Source organism: Genypterus blacodes, unplaced genomic scaffold (assembly GCF_046128005.1).
Source record: "Genypterus blacodes isolate CSIRO-AG114 ecotype Tasmania unplaced genomic scaffold, CSIRO-AGI_Gbla_v1 ptg000066l_1, whole genome shotgun sequence".
Classification (NCBI taxonomy): Eukaryota; Metazoa; Chordata; class Actinopteri; order Ophidiiformes; family Ophidiidae; genus Genypterus; species Genypterus blacodes.
Window position 1 is genome coordinate 320,662 of NW_027466878.1, and position 17,144 is coordinate 337,805.

Genomic DNA, 17,144 nt, shown 5'->3' on the forward strand with positions numbered 1-17,144 from the left:
CTCACCATGTGCTGTCATTGAGGACGTCCTTGCCGTCAAAGGAGTAGATTTTCCCACCTTCCTTCATTCGGCTATCACTGAAGATGCCGTCCCAGCTGTTGAACAGAACCTCATCCTGAGCGGAGAAATGAGAAGACGTTTGTAATGATTTAAAGGAGCTTGAAAGGGTTCAACATAAACAGATTCCTTTCCTTCCTACCCTACAATTTGGGAAGAGGCACCTAATACCCAATTACCTTCAGGTTGACTATAGGCATGTGGTCCCTGTCAGCTTTGCGGACAATGCTGCGGAGATCCTGAAGCCTAGAGGACAGGAAGGCCCGGAATGTCCCTTTCATCCCGATGGCTTGGGCTTGGGTGAAGCACTTGAAATCTGCCCCCCGGATGCCCCCCATTGAACCTGTCTGAGGGCTGTTGAGGGCTATCAGGTGGAGCTGTGGGAGAGCGGCAACATCAGTCATGAGTATTTGTGTACAAGAATTTTACCTAGTGTGACCAAATATCACATATGCCATTGATTTTCTTACAGCTGCACCGGCAGTGTGATGGTGGACTGGCAACTCTGGCTCAGGGGGCCGTGGTCTTCGCTGAGGGGTGACTGGGTAGCGACCGTCTGGATAGACTGGACGCTCCTGGGCCGGATGGTGTGGGTGCCTGCCATCGGGGTGGTTTACCCGGTCAGAGAAACTTGGGTACCTGGGGTCGGTCGGTGCCGGATAATGTGGATCAGGTTGAGAGGGGTTGCGTGAGTCAGGGTGCGTAGGGTATCGGGGATCAGGTTGAGAGGGACTGTGTGAGTCAGGGTGCGTAGGGTATTGGGGATCAGGTTCAGAGGGACGGTGTGAGTCAGGGTGTGTAGGGTATCGGTGATCAGGTTCAGAGGGGTTGCGTGAGTCAGGGTGCGTAGGGTATCGGGCATCAGGTTCAGAGGGGTTGCGTGAGTCAGGGTGTGAAGGATCTCGGGGATCAGGTTGAGAGGGATGGTGTGAGTCAGGGTGCGTAGGGTATCGGGCATCAGGTTCAGAGGGATGGTGTGAGTCAGGGTGCGTAGGGTATCGGGCATCAGGTTCAGAGGGGTGGTGTGAGTCAGGGTGCGTAGGGTATCGGGGATCAGGTTCAGAGGGGTGGTGTGAGTCAGGGTGCGTAGGGTATCGGGGATCAGGTTCAGAGGGGTGGTGTGAGTCAGGGTGCGTAGGGTATCGGGGATCAGGCTCAGAGGGATGGTGTGAGTCAGGGTGCGTAGGGTATCGGGGATCAGGTTCAGAGGGGCGGTGCGAGTCAGGGTGCGTAGGGTATCGGGGATCAGGCTCAGAGGGGTGGTGTGAGTCAGGGTGCGTAGGGTATCGGGCATCAGGCTCAGAGGGATGGTGTGAGTCAGGGTGCGTAGGGTATTGGGGTTCAGGCTGCGACGGATACCTGGGGTCTGTGTGCGTGGGGTGATGTGGTTCAGGTTGAGGGGGTTGCTCAGGCTCGGGGTAAGTTGGTTGTTGGCCCTCGTGTCGTCTGCGAGAGTCGTCTGTGGAGGCGCCCGTGTTGGAGTGGTGATCAGGGGAATAGTGGACGACTGGTGGAGGCTCCACAGCTGCAACCTCATTTCCCTAAAAAATTGACAAATGGTATTTATTTGAATGACGGAATTTATTATGAGAAAAAAAAAGTCCCCTCAATGGTTTTACGTGTAACAAAGGCTCACCTCCTCAGCGGGCAGTGCGATGTAGCTCCCCAGCTAAAAGAAATGAAAGATAGGAACATCATTAATATAAAACAGGAATATAGGAAGTGTTAAAAGTATTTATATTCTGATACTGTTGCTGTTTTTTGTAATAAATGCTTAATACCTGAATTTGGCGAACTCCATCTCGAACCCGTAAGTAGAGGTCTGTTTGGTCTATGATGTAGACCAGAGAGCCCTCTGGCTGCCTTCGAGCTGTGGCTGTCATGGTATCATAGGACCTCAACACTGTCACCTACACACACACACACGCACACACACACACACACACACACACACACACACACACACACACACACACACAAACAGCCATTTCCTTTCATTTTACTGTGCTAAAATACAATTTTAGGGTGATTTTTAAGAGTTGAACTCACCCCAGACGACTGTCCAGGTAGTCCAGGAACTCCAGGTGGTCCTGGTGGTCCAGGAATACTGATAGCTGTCAATCAAAGGGTCACATGTTAATTGAGATCAAATGAGATCCAACACAGACACAATCTTAAGTTAGTCTGTTTGAATATAACTCACAATGTGTGCCCCTGTAAGGCCCTGGTAGGGCTGGTCCTGGAGGTCCAGGTTGCCCTGGTTGTCCAGGTCGGCCATCATAGCCTCTTCCTGGGGGACCAGGTGGCCCCTGGGGGCCTGGTGGGCCAACAATGGCGTCACCTTTAGGGCCCTGGAGGGACAAGGACAGAAATGTATGAATTATATATCACTTTAACCAATCATCATCACCAATGCACTGACATTCATAACTGATTGGAATTTAGATTTATGAATCAGAATAAACCAAACTTAAGTTATTATATTAAGCATGTTCTCCACAGTGCAATCTTACTGGAGGTCCTGACTGTCCTCCACTCCCTCCATAGCGGGGGTCATAATATCCTCCACCTGCCTCTCCTTTGTCTCCTTTGAAGCCAGCTTCTCCTCTCAGCTCATTCTGGATAGATTAAAAAAATGGAAGCAACATCAAGCAACATGTGCTAAAACAGTTTTCAATTTCAAGAGAAGAAATGCATCATGTAATCTGTGCCATGCTGACACCTACCTTGAAAGCATGAATGTCAAAGGTTGAGGTGAGACCTGCAACAAAAATCAAATGATAAAAACACTATATTTTATATTTCTTTTTCTCTCCATGCATTGGCGGTAGAGGAAGATGTATACCTGGTATCCCAGGTATGCCTGGTGGTCCCCGATCCCCTTTTTCTCCCTTATAGTCTGTAAGAAAGAGGAACAGCAGCAACTTATTAGCCTAAATACTACAGCAGTTACACCTTGAATATTTTATTTTAAAAGCAAAGACAGAATATGTATTTAACATACCGGGATGATACCTGGAAACATCATCATATCCCTGAAATAGAAGACGAAGAGGATCAGGGAAGTGTCTCATTGTCTGTGTGTGTTTGTATTTTGGTCGAAACAGGATAAATAGCTAATAGGCATTAAACACAATGGTAGTTTATGACTCACTCTGAATCTGTCGAGGGGACTAGCCGATCCGGGGGGTCCAGGGGGCCCCGGTGGCCCCGGAAGACCCTGAAACACACAGATTATTGTGCTCAGAGAATGGAGAGACGATGAAGAAAATGGGATGTGAAACAGAATTTCTGGCCCTGTTACTCACTGGGTGTCCATATCCACCTCCACTAACTGAGTCTCCTTTCTCTCCTCTGGCACCGTTCAGCCCCGGCCGACCCTTCAAATGAAACACAAAACAGTCACAAGCTGTAATAACCTCATTTTTAATTTATCAATAACTTCAACAAACAATTGCCTGTCACAATTGTTATTGATGTTAGTGTCCGAGGATTTATCGACTGGGTCATTTCTGCAGATTTGTAGTTCTACAGCCTTGTTTTATTAATAGCTTTTTCTATGAACATGTTTGCCACTCACTGGTCTGCCTGGAAGACCGATCTCTCCCTTCTGACCAGAAGGACCGAGCTGACCCTGGAAAAAAGGTCACATAGGTATTTTATAGTAAATATATGATGCTACATTGTGTAATAGGAATGCTAAATCAACAAAAGTAGACAAGAACATGGTACATACAGGAGGTCCCACAGGGCCCGGGGGTCCGCTCTCCCCCTGGAAAACAGAAACACATTCTGAACTTTAGCTCTCATTTACTGTACAACCACTGCAGCACGAGTGTAGGATGAACTGCAATCCGGGGAATTAGCAGTGTATCCCAAAAGAAAGTGAAGCACAGCTTTATTTACCGTCTGTCCTGACAGGCCACCCAGGTACATGGGTCTTCCATCGGAACCCAAGATGATACCAGGCTCTCCTTTCGCTCCCTGAGCAAAACATCCAGCACAAATGATCAATAAACATGAATGATTGAAAGCAGAGTGGATGTCAAGCATGATCTTTGCCTTCAAGTATAGAATGACTCCCGCATGTATGTGAAATTCACAAAAAGGTGTGTTATTACCTTTTCTGCATATCCTGGAACACCGTGGTCGCCTTTATCTCCCTTTGGCCCCATCGGTCCCTAGAATGTGAAAACATAATCCATCACATCTCCTTCCAGGTTCTAGTTTTAACTTAAATTTTCCAAAGTGTTTCTGATGATACATACCGGGAATCCGGCTCGACCCGGAATAGTATTTGTTCCCTGAAGAAGAGAGTAATTAGGCGTGAAACAAGGAAAATTATTCTGTGTGCTTATGGTTAAATCGGTTAGGGGACCATACGGTGCGTTCACTTACCTCGAACCCTTCGCTCCAATATAGGTCGTTATACTACAGCAAGACAAAGTTAGGCCAGTTAGTATGGAGGTGAATTAACAATCAAGCAAGGCGGTGGCTGTTAGTGAATATGAGTACTCAACACTACGTACATCAATGAGTGCTTTAGTGAATGAGTCATTCAGTAACAAAGTTTAGTTGCAGGCTACTGTGTGGGTGTTATTGTCAAAGGTTGAGGGAAAAAAGCTTCATTTCTTTTTCTCACATCTCTTGATCCCTTGTGGATGGTCTCTCCTGGAGGTCCGGGAGGTCCCGGAGGTCCAGGTGGTCCTCCTTCTCGGCCTGGCAGACCCTTCATCCCAAATGGACAAAAAAATAATGTAATCAACAAATCAAAACATGATGATATATGTATAGTTAATGTATGTTCAGTGTAATCCAACATACTGGCAGGTTTGAACATTATAAAAGAGAGCACATTGACCAAGATGTATACTTTTTACTTCTGAGATACATATATTGTAGATAGTGAACTGTAAATGATCATGATAATGTGTTTTACAAATAATGCATATAATAATTGCCATATACAGCATATTGCTGATGAATATAGCTCACCTGTTCTCCTTTCATCCCACCGTCTCCTTTTTCACCCTAAAAACACGACATGAGCAGTTCTTAGTGTCATAAAAGCAAACAGGTGATTGATTGAAATAGAGTCCTGTGGTGCATTAGGGCTATACATTGTACAACCACAGTTGGGTTCAGCCAGCTTCCTACCGCTTGTCCTGGGAATCCATCCAGACCTGGGAACCCTGGTGGTCCTCTTACTCCCTCCGGTCCTTTGTCTCCATGGGTGCCTGGGAAACCTGGCTTTCCCTACAAATCACAAATACAACATTAAGCTCAATGGCAGAGAGAAACATATGATGATAATGATGGATCCTCTGTACTTACTGGCAGGCCTGCAATACCAGGTGGACCCTGGAACGCAGAACACAGGACAACATGAGGCAGTGCACTGACACAAGGACACAAATTTGATCCGTGGTTGTATGGGTACCTGTGGTCCTGGTGGGCCGGCTGAGCCACTGGTCACTACATAATCCTCCTGGTCACCCTGTGAAATGAGGAGAAGACAGTTAGTCAAAGGAAACATCCAACAGATCAGCAACTGACCATCCAGGCATTTAACAGAGCAATCCTCGAACAAACCAAACTGTGATGTGACACAAAGATGAGACCTCCATAAACCAATAACCTGTACTTACATGACCAATGCGGTACGGTGGCCCTGGTGGCCCAGGAGGCCCTGCAGGTCCAACGGGTCCCATTGGACCAGGAAGCCCTGCTAGCCCAGACTGTCCTGCCTGACCTGCCTGACCTGGGTCACCCTGCGAACCCTGTAGAAAAAAAGGGAAACTGTGGGTGCACTGTGTCCTCATATGGAAGTGTCATGATATTATTGTCATATGTATGTCTAACCAGGTGTTAATGTGTTAGAAAAATATCTTGATTGCATCAGGAGGAAGACAATGGAAAGTGGGTAACAAGAGACATGCAGAGTGAGAAGTTGAGTTAGGTTAAGTCATCTCTTTGATTGATTGATGATTTAACCACCACTGATCAAAAAAGAAGAAGAAGAAGAGAGAGCCTTAAAGGAGGAAGAAGGAATCACCAAAGCAGAGACCCAGTACCTGCGACCCATTACACACTGGAGATGAGGTTGGAGTAAAGTATGAGAGGAGGCCATTGAAAAAGCTGGAGCCTTGTGAATCTTGCTGGAGGAAAGCAAACATGAAGGAGACGATGTATCTGAATGCACCAGCCACATATGACATGTTTGTTTCATTGCAGGAAACAAACTTTGATTCGTATCAAAGATAATTTACAGCTGTGAGTTCAATTAAGGCGAAAACTCACAAGAGAAATGACTCACCTTTTCTCCAGACCCTCCCGGAAGTCCAAGCTCACCACAGTCACCCTGGAGGAAGACAGAAACATGACAAAAACACATAGAGACACATTTCACATGCATATTATCTTTGGCAAAATGATGCAGAAAAATCATAATTTCACAGATGAAATATCCGTCTACATCAATGTGGTGTGTTCTTACCTTCTGTCCACTGGGTCCAGTTTGACCTGGTAGTCCGGGAGAACCTGGAAGTCCCTACAACAGCAGGCAGGATATACAATATTTGAACAATGACGAACAACAGCATCATGCTCCAAATTATCACAGTTCATGATACTCACTGGGCGACCAGGAGCACCATCTAGTCCAGGTGGTCCAGGGGGTCCGTAGGCGACGGGACCCCCAGGTCCCATAGCCACTGAAGTACCAGGGATGCCAGGAGGTCCTGGAGGTCCTGGAAGTCCTGGGAGACCCTGGATGACAATATACAAATTTGACTTGTCCGAAAAGGATTTAATCGTAGGTTTTTTTACTCTACTTGAATAAAACGGACATACATTTTCTAAAATATTTTAACATACCCGTATTTTGTCCAAATCTGAGAACCCTGAGCCCTCCATGTCAACAAATGTCTGCAGAAACAGAAGTAATTAACAAAAGACCATCCTGAAAAATGAGTTCTTAGAGAAAAGCATGTCTGATGTGTGGACGTACTGGGCGGTCACCAGTGCCAGGTCCAGGAGGCCCAGGAAGACCTGGGGGGCCACGGGGACCTGGTTGACCCTCACCAAGATCACCCTTGAAAGATCCAGAGATACAACGTTATGATTCTGAACAAATAGGTATGATGTCAGTTCAATATATGACTCATCCATCCATCACCACTCTGTGCTGTACCTTCTGTCCTCTGGCACCAGGGTTTCCTGCCGTTCCTGCTACACCTTGTGGCCCAGCAGGACCCTGAAAACAGGAGTAAAAAGATTGTCACAAATCCACCATTAAATACATCCATGACTAATTTTGTAAATAAAAAACTAAGAATCTTACGGTTTTTCCATCCTCTCCTGGATCACCCTGAGGAAATCATTGCAAACATTGATATCTGAAAAACATGGAATAATGTGGAATTTGGGATTGAACAGTAAATCTATGATACTCACAGGCTCCCCATCCACTCCTGGGGGTCCTGCGGGCCCATCCAACCCTGGTGGTCCCATTGGTCCCTTGGCTCCAGATACCTTCTGCACAACAGAGCCATCTCCGAGTTTGACCACCTCGGCTGCAGGTCCTGTAGAACCAGGGGGCCCAGGAGGCCCTGCAGGCCCACGGTCCCCTTTGATGCCGGGGTAGCCAAATCCTGAACTACCCTGGTGATGGAGAAGAAGTTTGGAAGAAACTATAAACCTTAAATCTGGATTGAGCATGAGCGATGAGCACACAGCAAAGGATGAAACTGAAATCATGCTGAAGTACCTTTGTGCCTTTTTCACCCTGAAAAAGGAAAAAAAGTCAAATTATTGATCATATTTCAGTTATGTTACTCAGTGTCACATTCATGCACACAGACACAGGGTGATACTTTACCTTCTGTCCATGTTCTCCAGCTCGAGAAGAGCCACCAGAGGCAGAGGCAGAGGCAGAGGCAGAGCCTGAATCTCCCTTAGGCCCTGTGGGACCTTGATCTCCCCTGGAGCCTTTCTCTCCTGTGTCACCTTTAGCACCGCTGGGCCCTGAAGGAAAGACACACATCACATTTAGGGAGCAATGTTTAATATCATATCATGCACATGCAGCAGGAAATGCAAAGTGACTCTTACACCACCTAGTGGAGGCAACAGGCATTGTATTGTCAGTGCTGTAGTGTTACAATCTGATCTGTAGAGGGTGCTGCTGAGTCACAGATCACCATTCCCCCTCAGGATCCTCTAGTTATGGATACTTCTCTGCACACTTACATCATTCAAATGTCACAAACCTTGTCTCAAACTAACAAACTAAATAAAAAAGCTGCACAATTCACAAAGTACAGTTGTATTTGTTGAATTGGAACGATGAGATGCCAAGCAACCCACCACCGACAAGCCCACAGGCCACAGGTCCACGTCCCAGACAAATCCACAGCTTGATCAAAACGCTCATCCTATGCAGCGATAGGATGGCCGCACTCCTTTTACCCCACAAACCTACCCACCTCTAGGGCCTGGGGATCCAGGCAGGCTGACGTCCACCGAAGGCCGGTGATGCCTGACATCTAAAGTCAACACATGTACAACACAGACACGACTTTACCCGCTGCTCAACGGCTGTGTGAGTGCTGATGGTGCCATGCTGATGTCTGACTGAACTATCCACATGAGGGAGCTAGAGAGCTTCTCCAACCAAACTCTCCACACTTTCAGGCCCAGACAAGTGCCGTTATGTGCATACTTCTTCCACTTTGGCAGCTCCTCCTGGATGATTAAACTTCCACTACACGTTTCCATAGCGTGTTATTACCACGACGACAGTGTTGGCAGTCATGCAGTGCACAAACACAAACATAAAGCAACATCACTAATGGCGGCGGAGCGCTCCTGTTACCTCCTTCTGTCAGCCTGGTTGTGTGTGAGGACGTCAGCGGGGGCTCGGGCACTGGCCGGAGGGATGCAGGGGTGGTCTGCGTTAGGGGGAGACAGAATGGTTCAGAACACGCCGAGCCACCATCAGCTCCATTTTCCCACTAGCACCATCAATTCCCAAAAGTTAATGTCCCGTATCGGATTTGAACCCAGGCTGCAAGTCTGATGCTATCATTCTAATATGTCATAGAACAGCCGCTGTGTTTTGCTGATAGTAAACATCTGTGTGTTCATGCCATGAAATCACAAGGATTAAGCGTTTCCCAATTTCAATTTTCTTGGCTCACATCTGGCACGTATCAGATAAGCGTTGCAAAAAAAAATGACAAATGTAAAGGGAAGTATTTTACGGCTTTTTCAGTTTGGACAGCAAAAGGGAAATAAAGCAGATGTATGTGCTGAAATGTCACCGACCTTCACTCTGTGACCGCTTTGCCTGGATTCCGCTTCACCACTGCCAAAATCACCAGAGGCCTGAGAGAGAGAGAGAGAGAGAGAGAGAGAGAGAGAGAGAGAGAGAGAGAGAGAGTTTGCAAAAGCACTATTTTCACCTTAAAACCCAAAACGCCTAATCTGATCATCTCATACGCCCCCTAGTGGTAAAGGAGGGAACAGGGCAAAGTTACATTATGAAATAAATGGAGGCAAAACCTGGTTTCTCGTGCCGTCTACATCTTGTTAAAGTTTCTGGAAAAATCATCAAGTGTTGAGAGCAGATTACACTCAAATATCACATCGCACAAATACTCACAGCATCAGAGTCGTCCTCGTCGTCACAGAGGCGCTCGGCTGCCCGAGGGTTTCCCACCACTCTCAGATCTGCAATCGCACCCTGTAAGCACGCACACAGACACACAACACACACACACACAACACACACAGAGGAATGAATGTAGGCTCTTACGCTGCACTAAAACTCAAACGGTTCATTTGTGCTCGCTCGTCTGTTTGCAATCAGTCATGACACGCGTTTCCTCTCAATCCTCCCAAGGCCAAGAAAGTATGAAAGCCTCAGAGGGATGAGTCAGGCAGAGCAGAACGTTGTGTCAGCTGCCTTTGCCACTCTGTCTCGGGACAACGCTCGGAATCCTCTGCTTCTCAAACGCCAAACTGCTCGCTTAGAGTCCATGTGGACTTAACGATGCTGACCAGCGAGACCAGTTTTTGTCTTATTTTGGCAACATTGGCCTCTCAACATAACTCACATCCATTCCTTCTCCTTTCGCCTGTGTTTCCACTTCAAAGGCCGTGTGACCATCACATGTTGTCCCCTGGGTCAAGGTCAAAGGTGAGCAAGGTCAAGTGATAGATTTACAAGGATGGGCGGGGTTAAGTCTGCCCTTCCTGTTGCCAGTGACCCACACACAGGCATCACACATCAACACACACACACACACCTGCTGGTTGAGCACAGAGTGTGATTCTGACTTGTTGTGCCCCTCGGGTGACATTTGGATGAGGATTTCTTTCATTTTAAAGTCTGACCAAGGAAACATGTCTTCAGCACTTGAGGGTTTTCTCTGACCCTTAAGTTCTTCATTCCAAAGTAGACTATGCGTCCATATGTGTCCATTGCTGTGTCACATATAGCGTCATGGGGGATGGAGCGTATCCCAGCATGCATTAGGTGAGAGGCAGGACGTTATTCATGAACAGATTTATGATTATATTGAGTTGTATTACCTCATACTTATCAGCATCAGCGCCTCCTGCCTGTCCCACAAAGATCCCCGCTGCTGCGTCGAGGTCCATGGGGTCTGGAGAACGTTCGAACTTCACCACCTGAGGCTCAGAATCGCAGCCTTGGTAGAAGGTCACCTGGTCCTCGAAGATGGACATCGAGAACCGAGTCCAGCTCTCCACCAGGCTCGGCACTTCGAAGCTGGCCGCCTCGTACGAAGCCTCGGAATCGGGCTCGGTGTAGAAGAACTGCACCCGTTGTCGGCCCGACTGCACGGCGCTGAGCTTGACGCCGACGTACATGAGCTTCTGCGGTCCGTCCGTGATGGAGAAGAGGACGGAGGCGGCGGGAGTGGACGGTTTGATGTGGAAGAGGAGGGAGAAGTGGCGGTAGAAAGGGTTGGGGATGTGGGCCAGAGCGGGCTGGCCTGATACCGCCGCCGGGGTGAAGACGTAGGCTAGGCCCCCGCCCGGCCCGGAGATTGTAGGGATCTCATCTGGAGGGGGGTCTCCTATCAGCTGCAGCAGAGAGACACTGGCCTCCTCTGCAGAGACAAAGAGACAGAAGTTCATATGCAGAAAATGAAAGACGTGTAAGAGCCATGCTGCCTTCAGGTTCCGTCGTAAACACTGTAAATATCAATTACAAATACTTGTGAGTCTTACTTCAGGCAGAGACCGTTCACTGTATTTTACTGATGAGGCAATCAGGCAAAACACACATTGATGTATACAGAGTTTACGAGGTGCACTTGAAGGCAGCACAAGTTCCAAGGCCAGACATGAAGCAAAGAAATGATCAGCAAGTTCTTTAGAAGGTTCACTCACAAGTTGTTTCATTTCTGATTTCTTATTCTTATTATTCATTCAAGTGAATCTAGATACTAAAGGTATGTTGGGTAAATAAACACTGAAACCTCATTCATTCTATAGTTATTGCTACAATCAATAGGTGCAACTTCCAGATGCAGACAAATACTGCAACTAAGGACAATCAATACAACCCAAAGATAGAGAGGAAGAAATGTCAATACATCTCTAATGTGTAATGTTTTAATGAGGTGAAAAGTAGTAAGTCTTGTTTGGCTTTGGCAGAGGTATAAGTGCTTTAAATGAATGATGTTCACTCAGTAATCCAGCCGTGATGAAGTGCATCTGAGCCTGACGTGCTGCAACAACAAACCTTTAACCTCAGTGACCCTTAAGATCAAAAACAGCAAAACCACAGAAGTCAAATCCCCAAACTGCTCTGGCCGCGTTCAAACACCGATGAGCCAAATGTGAATGATCCACAAATGTTGAGGTTTTTAACACTATCTGTCAAAGGATGTGAGTCAAAATACTGGGGGGAAAACTGCTGATAATTCAGTTCCCATAGACTGAAATAGCCTGGAGGAGAACCCATGAGAGCCAGAGTCCAATTCACATGAAGCAGGATCACCAGGGAGTAAACTCTCTGAGCCGGGAGGCAATCAGCAGCCATCTCCTGAGGGTGGCCTGTCACGTCTGATTCATGGGAGAAGATTTCCAGAGGGGCCAATCTGTGCATTAAGAGGCCACAGAGCTCAGCGTTCCTAAAGCCTCACATATACAGCGAGTCCTGTCAGAGAGGAAGAGGAAGCTGTAAGTCACCAAGAAGAGAGAAGTCAAACAGGGACGAAAATCACCTCCACTGTCCATCAGCTACAGCTGGGTCAGAGGAGATACACTCCACGGGAATCCCTTTATCCACCATCATAACTTTATACCTGACAGAGCCGTGATGAAGAGGAAGGTCACGTCGCGCTGTCAAGGTTATTTATGTGATTACAAGGCTCGTAAACGTGTGTTTGCCCAACGCAGAACATTCTTCAACACATCTGCAGCAGACAGCTCAGAGTCCACAAGAGATAATCCTGAACATATGTTTTCTCACACACACACACAAACACACACACACACACACACACACACACACACACACACACACACACACACACACACACACACACACACTCCTATGAGAATGGGGAGTGTTATGTTGTGTCGCCTGGCACAGCAGCTACAGCTCAGCATGGACCCCGTGGGATTTGATCCAATTGGAACTGGAGACGGGCACGTCGGGTGGTCAGCTTCCCACTGACCACACCTGCTGTTGCTTAATCTGCAGCCGCACAGCTGCTGCAGCTGTTGCACCGGCACAAAGTACCTCACAGCTGTAGTTGAGTAAAAGTAGAGATATTACTTTGATACATGTCAGCGTTTTCCATACAAGAAGCAGGAATGTATTCAATCTTACTCTGACTTCATTATCAAAAGGACTAATTGGACGTTAAATATACAAATCATTCCAATTGAAAAAAAGCACCACATGATGATTTTCTTGACCATTTATGCAGGCAGAACTGACTGAAAACTTCTTTTTTCATTCAAGTCATGTTGTATACTCTCACCCTCATCACACACTGTAACAGGATCCTCCAGTTCAAACCAGTTCTATAAGCCTTTACACTCCAGGGTTGCATCCTCTTTCTTGGCCTGGAGGCACGGAGAAAGCAATTCTGAACGCTCTTAGGCCAGACGCTCCCATCAGACCTCAGCCAAAGTCAATGATCAGCTGTTTCCTTTGCTCTGGTTGTTTTCCAAAGCGCAGATGGAAGCTGATAACAACATACAAATATGGGAATCTGCTTCCGAAACCATCATCTTGTTAACCCAGATGTCAGTTTGTGGCCTCCCGCCCTGCTTCCTGACGCCATTTCTCCATGCTAACTATGGCCTCGGGCCCCTGAAGGTATCGGCAAATTAAAATGAGCTCATATGTTCTGTTAGCGGGTGTAGCTTCTTACAACACATATGAATGTAACACCATTTTAGAGGAGAAACAGAGAGAGAGAGAGACGGAACTGGAGACAGACTGACACAGACAGGCACACAGATGGACAGACGAGGCAGAGGAAGGAAATGCGTGTCAGATGTTCATGGGAAAGCGGACCATGAGGGACTCCAATAGGACGGAGCGTACAGATGGCATCCTTCCCTAAACCCTGAGATTGTTCCACATGCCAGTTAAAGCGTCTTCATGGACTCCTGCAGGGGTTTAGGGAGGGTTAGACGCCTCTCCAGGGCGTGAGAGAGACTGTTCAGCGACACATTACCTCCTGAACTTCCTGGGCCATCACACTGAACCAGTACCAGGACACAAAATGGTGCCATGTACTTATTTCTGACCTCTGGGTTCCACTAGTGTCAAACTGCATTGCAACATTACGATGTGAAGGTAAATTTGGCTTTTATTTTGAAATCAAAGAAAGGATCATATCAAGAGGAATTACATGAAAAACCAACATTCAACGCACTTAAAGTCTCAGTCTTCCATAACTACACAAAAGAACGCCTGACTTCCATTGTGTGAGATTCATATCAACAGTTCAAAGAGCCACTTCACATGTAAAGCACGCCTCATCTATCTATCCCCTCCCTGCTGAAAGCTTCAATCCTTATTTGGTAACCTGGGAGCTGCAACAATCGGCATTAACGTCTGATGCTGGAACAAAGCGCAGCACTCGTCTGTGTTTGCCTCAGAAACCCTCAAACAAGTAAGACGATGTGTTTAGCTCCTAAATCCCAAATGCCAGACATATTCATTCTGTGACTCCAAACACTTCTGTCACACACACTAGTGACCCCGACTGCCAATTAAGCCTGACAAGTTCAACGATTAACCAACCCGGCTGAGGTTTAACCCCTCCAGGGACAGAGCCAACTGGACTGGGCGATGCTGAGACGAGGGGACGCATCGGTTAACGCTTCAGAACAGAGGAGACGCAGCTGTGACGCGTTACCGCCTCCCTGTGTTCTCCGCCGAGCCCTTTAATCCGTGTTTGACTGAGCCAAGAGCTGAGAACCAATTAAAGTTGACTGATGGGGGATCGGACGAGAGAAAGAGACCGTGTGTGTGTGTGTGTGTGTGTGGGTGGGTGGGTGTGTGTGTGTGGCAGTGAGGCTGTATAGACACCACCTCAATCCTTGGATCAAATTATTGCCACTGCACGGAGACAATTGTGAGTTTTAGGACATTTGTGAGAGAGACACAGATTTGTCCATTGTGTGTCCTATTGCTTCCACTTGTCTGGTTATTGAACAGAAGTAAAGACTTTATTTAGCACATCTATGAATGACCGTTCATTTACAGGGTTAATTGTCAGACGGCGACTGATATAAATGTGACAAATATCTCAAACCGCAGCTTTAAATACTGATAAACCCATGCGGCGTTTGAGGAACGCTGACCTAACCCGGGTAATTCCCCTCTCACATAAAAGCCTCTCTCACACTTTGTGGCTCTGAGCTCATCTTCATGCTGGTACGGACATGCAATTACCACCCATCATGTGTTTCTGCTGGCTGTTAAAGCCGCCTGCGTGCATGAGAGAGTGGGCGAACCGCCGCGACCCCCCGACCCTGGGCGGAGACTTCCAGCCGCCCTGTCTCGTCTCGGTCACAAAGCTTCCTTTTCAAATGAACCTCGACACTCCTGCGCCTTCTCCCAAAGCGGGGACACAATCGCCCGCACTCATGGCCTCGGACCGGACCGTGTTTCTCACCACAGCCCGTTATCACGAATACCATCCAACCTCCCCCGTCTCACTGTGAACTGCTCCCATTGTTTCCCTCCGTGTGCGAAAAATGCCAATGCCTCGAGAAATTCAAAGCCACTATCTGATCAGAGAGCAACAATGATAATAAAATAGTGGAGACAAGATGGTAAATAAATACATGAGTGTGGTGGAAGTGGGTGTGAGAGAAGCGTGACCCGGCTCTCCTCTACAGGACGTAAAACAGAGGTGTTGCCGGGTAAAATCCTTGCATCTGAGGCTCGTTTTCACTCAGTTGCCCCCTAACACACAGAGGTGATCCATATGAACCATATGTTTGCAGCCTAAATCATTCTGGATTTCACGCATGGAGGGGACGCCGTTGACGTCAGATGAGAAATCATTTCTCCATTCTCCAGCTTTCGCCTCCTTTTCCTCTTTTCTCTGCGGGTTAACAAATAGTCGGTGCAGGTGTTTCGGAATCTCACACCCAATAAAAGAACAGCGTCACAACAAGGTAGAATAACTTTCCACATCCTACGCTGCAAGTGTAATGAGAAAAAGCCTCCAGATGGAAAGACAATTTTGAGCTTTACACAGAAACTAACCAGTCAACATACAGTAAAACATTCTCACACACATCCCACATACATGTATCTATGACAGCAAAGAGCATTCCAGATTTTCACTTTGAGAGTGTGGTTTATGTTGGAGGTCAAAGGTTATCCAAACAACGACCCGACTTGGTAAAAGCAGCACATGGAAAATAACAAAAACCTTCTGCCACTGAAAGACGCCAACAGTTGCATTTCATACTCCTGTGGGAAACAAATGACATGATGAAGCTTGTTTCATGCTGCAGAGTTCATTCTGTCAGACCCCCCCAAACCCCACCCCCCCGCAGTGTTCCTGCCCCGATGAGTCGCCCATAGGCCACAATTTATGAAGCCACTAAAAGGCCTAACGAGGATTTCCTGCCTCAAAGGTTTTTACTGCGGGAACGGTTCCTCGTTCTGGAAAAAACCCTCGATCCAACGAGGGAAATCAAACAGAATCTACTTTAATGTCGAGCTAAACACACTTTGTGACAGTCCCAGCCATCTGCCAACAGCAGAACATATACATTTGGATTCTTAATGGGACGTTTGCACATGTCTGCAGTAAATTCCCACAAATCTTAAACCCTAAATCCATCACAAAAACTGGCCTGCAGACTCATTTATGATCGGGATTAAGCCCAGATCTACACCCAAACATACAGATTGTGACTTTATGTCTATCAGGTAAATAACAGTTTGAGCAAAGAACCTGTAAGTGACCATTGCTGATCTGTTACTCATCAAAACAAAAGCTTTTATTTTGTAGGTGCACGGTGCAATCAAGACAACAAAATGAGTGCGACATGCAGACTGCGGTGCGGTGAAGCGATCTGTGCCGTGTTCGCCATGCTCTCCCTCCACGTGTGCACGATCTGCAGCCACACACAGGAAGCGTTTAATAAAGGACCGTTCTGGTGCTTTTTGCATGTTTTTACCCATTCGCTACAAGTCACATGTTCATTACATCATCAGTGTGCAGGCTGCTTTTCTACCTTCCAGCCTGGTTTCACTTCAAGTTGGGCACGTTAGGAAAAAAACGACCTTCAGAGACTCGAAGCTCTCATCCATCACAGTTAATGACACGTTTGTTTGTCACTGCCCTGGATTCAGAAGTAAACACAGCACATGTGACTCATTTATATGATCCCTAAGCGACTGCTTACTTTGACTCAAGGGTCAAAAATGTTGGCTGGGCTTGTGGGTGAATGAAATGTGGAATTTTGCTCGAATTTTTGAAGAATTTTCCGTGGAGACTAGACTTTGACTTGTGATGCATGCTGATGTTTGTACTTGGACAGTAATTTAAGTAAACAAATAC

At 47.0% G+C, this 17,144-nt stretch overlaps 1 protein-coding gene across 5 annotated transcripts in view; it reads right to left on the reverse strand.

The window, feature by feature from the left end:
• The window catches only part of col18a1b (collagen type XVIII alpha 1 chain b), a 30,116-nt gene that overhangs the window by 1,365 nt on the left and 11,607 nt on the right, over nucleotides 1-17,144 (reverse strand). The window contains exons 2-43 of one of the 5 annotated variants that reach the window (XM_076155227.1): nucleotides 10,654-11,195; nucleotides 9,722-9,802; nucleotides 9,385-9,444; nucleotides 8,933-9,008; nucleotides 8,544-8,603; nucleotides 7,937-8,082; nucleotides 7,826-7,843; nucleotides 7,513-7,719; nucleotides 7,400-7,426; nucleotides 7,250-7,312; nucleotides 7,067-7,150; nucleotides 6,934-6,984; nucleotides 6,694-6,825; nucleotides 6,554-6,607; nucleotides 6,374-6,418; nucleotides 6,132-6,215; nucleotides 5,706-5,837; nucleotides 5,498-5,554; nucleotides 5,392-5,418; nucleotides 5,215-5,313; nucleotides 5,053-5,088; nucleotides 4,700-4,786; nucleotides 4,456-4,488; nucleotides 4,326-4,361; nucleotides 4,179-4,238; nucleotides 3,964-4,041; nucleotides 3,794-3,829; nucleotides 3,638-3,691; nucleotides 3,366-3,437; nucleotides 3,212-3,277; nucleotides 3,062-3,092; nucleotides 2,903-2,956; nucleotides 2,784-2,818; nucleotides 2,571-2,675; nucleotides 2,261-2,408; nucleotides 2,107-2,171; nucleotides 1,839-1,967; nucleotides 1,694-1,726; nucleotides 1,417-1,598; nucleotides 528-696; nucleotides 237-434; nucleotides 6-115 (exon numbers count right to left, since the gene is read on the reverse strand). In XM_076155227.1, coding sequence (XP_076011342.1) covers nucleotides 6-115; nucleotides 237-434; nucleotides 528-696; nucleotides 1,417-1,598; nucleotides 1,694-1,726; nucleotides 1,839-1,967; nucleotides 2,107-2,171; nucleotides 2,261-2,408; nucleotides 2,571-2,675; nucleotides 2,784-2,818; nucleotides 2,903-2,956; nucleotides 3,062-3,092; nucleotides 3,212-3,277; nucleotides 3,366-3,437; nucleotides 3,638-3,691; nucleotides 3,794-3,829; nucleotides 3,964-4,041; nucleotides 4,179-4,238; nucleotides 4,326-4,361; nucleotides 4,456-4,488; nucleotides 4,700-4,786; nucleotides 5,053-5,088; nucleotides 5,215-5,313; nucleotides 5,392-5,418; nucleotides 5,498-5,554; nucleotides 5,706-5,837; nucleotides 6,132-6,215; nucleotides 6,374-6,418; nucleotides 6,554-6,607; nucleotides 6,694-6,825; nucleotides 6,934-6,984; nucleotides 7,067-7,150; nucleotides 7,250-7,312; nucleotides 7,400-7,426; nucleotides 7,513-7,719; nucleotides 7,826-7,843; nucleotides 7,937-8,082; nucleotides 8,544-8,603; nucleotides 8,933-9,008; nucleotides 9,385-9,444; nucleotides 9,722-9,802; nucleotides 10,654-11,195 — 3,862 coding nt within the window. Of the gene's footprint in view, nucleotides 1-5; nucleotides 116-236; nucleotides 435-527; nucleotides 1,599-1,693; nucleotides 1,727-1,838; nucleotides 1,968-2,106; nucleotides 2,172-2,260; nucleotides 2,409-2,570; nucleotides 2,676-2,783; nucleotides 2,819-2,902; nucleotides 2,957-3,061; nucleotides 3,093-3,211; nucleotides 3,278-3,365; nucleotides 3,438-3,637; nucleotides 3,692-3,793; nucleotides 3,830-3,963; nucleotides 4,042-4,178; nucleotides 4,239-4,325; nucleotides 4,362-4,455; nucleotides 4,489-4,699; nucleotides 4,787-5,052; nucleotides 5,089-5,214; nucleotides 5,314-5,391; nucleotides 5,419-5,497; nucleotides 5,555-5,705; nucleotides 5,838-6,131; nucleotides 6,216-6,373; nucleotides 6,419-6,553; nucleotides 6,608-6,693; nucleotides 6,826-6,933; nucleotides 6,985-7,066; nucleotides 7,151-7,249; nucleotides 7,313-7,399; nucleotides 7,427-7,512; nucleotides 7,720-7,825; nucleotides 7,844-7,936; nucleotides 8,083-8,543; nucleotides 8,604-8,932; nucleotides 9,009-9,384; nucleotides 9,445-9,721; nucleotides 9,803-10,653; nucleotides 11,196-17,144 lie in introns of all 5 variants that reach the window. The other 4 variants (XM_076155222.1, XM_076155225.1, XM_076155226.1 and 1 more) reach the window with 4 other exon arrangements.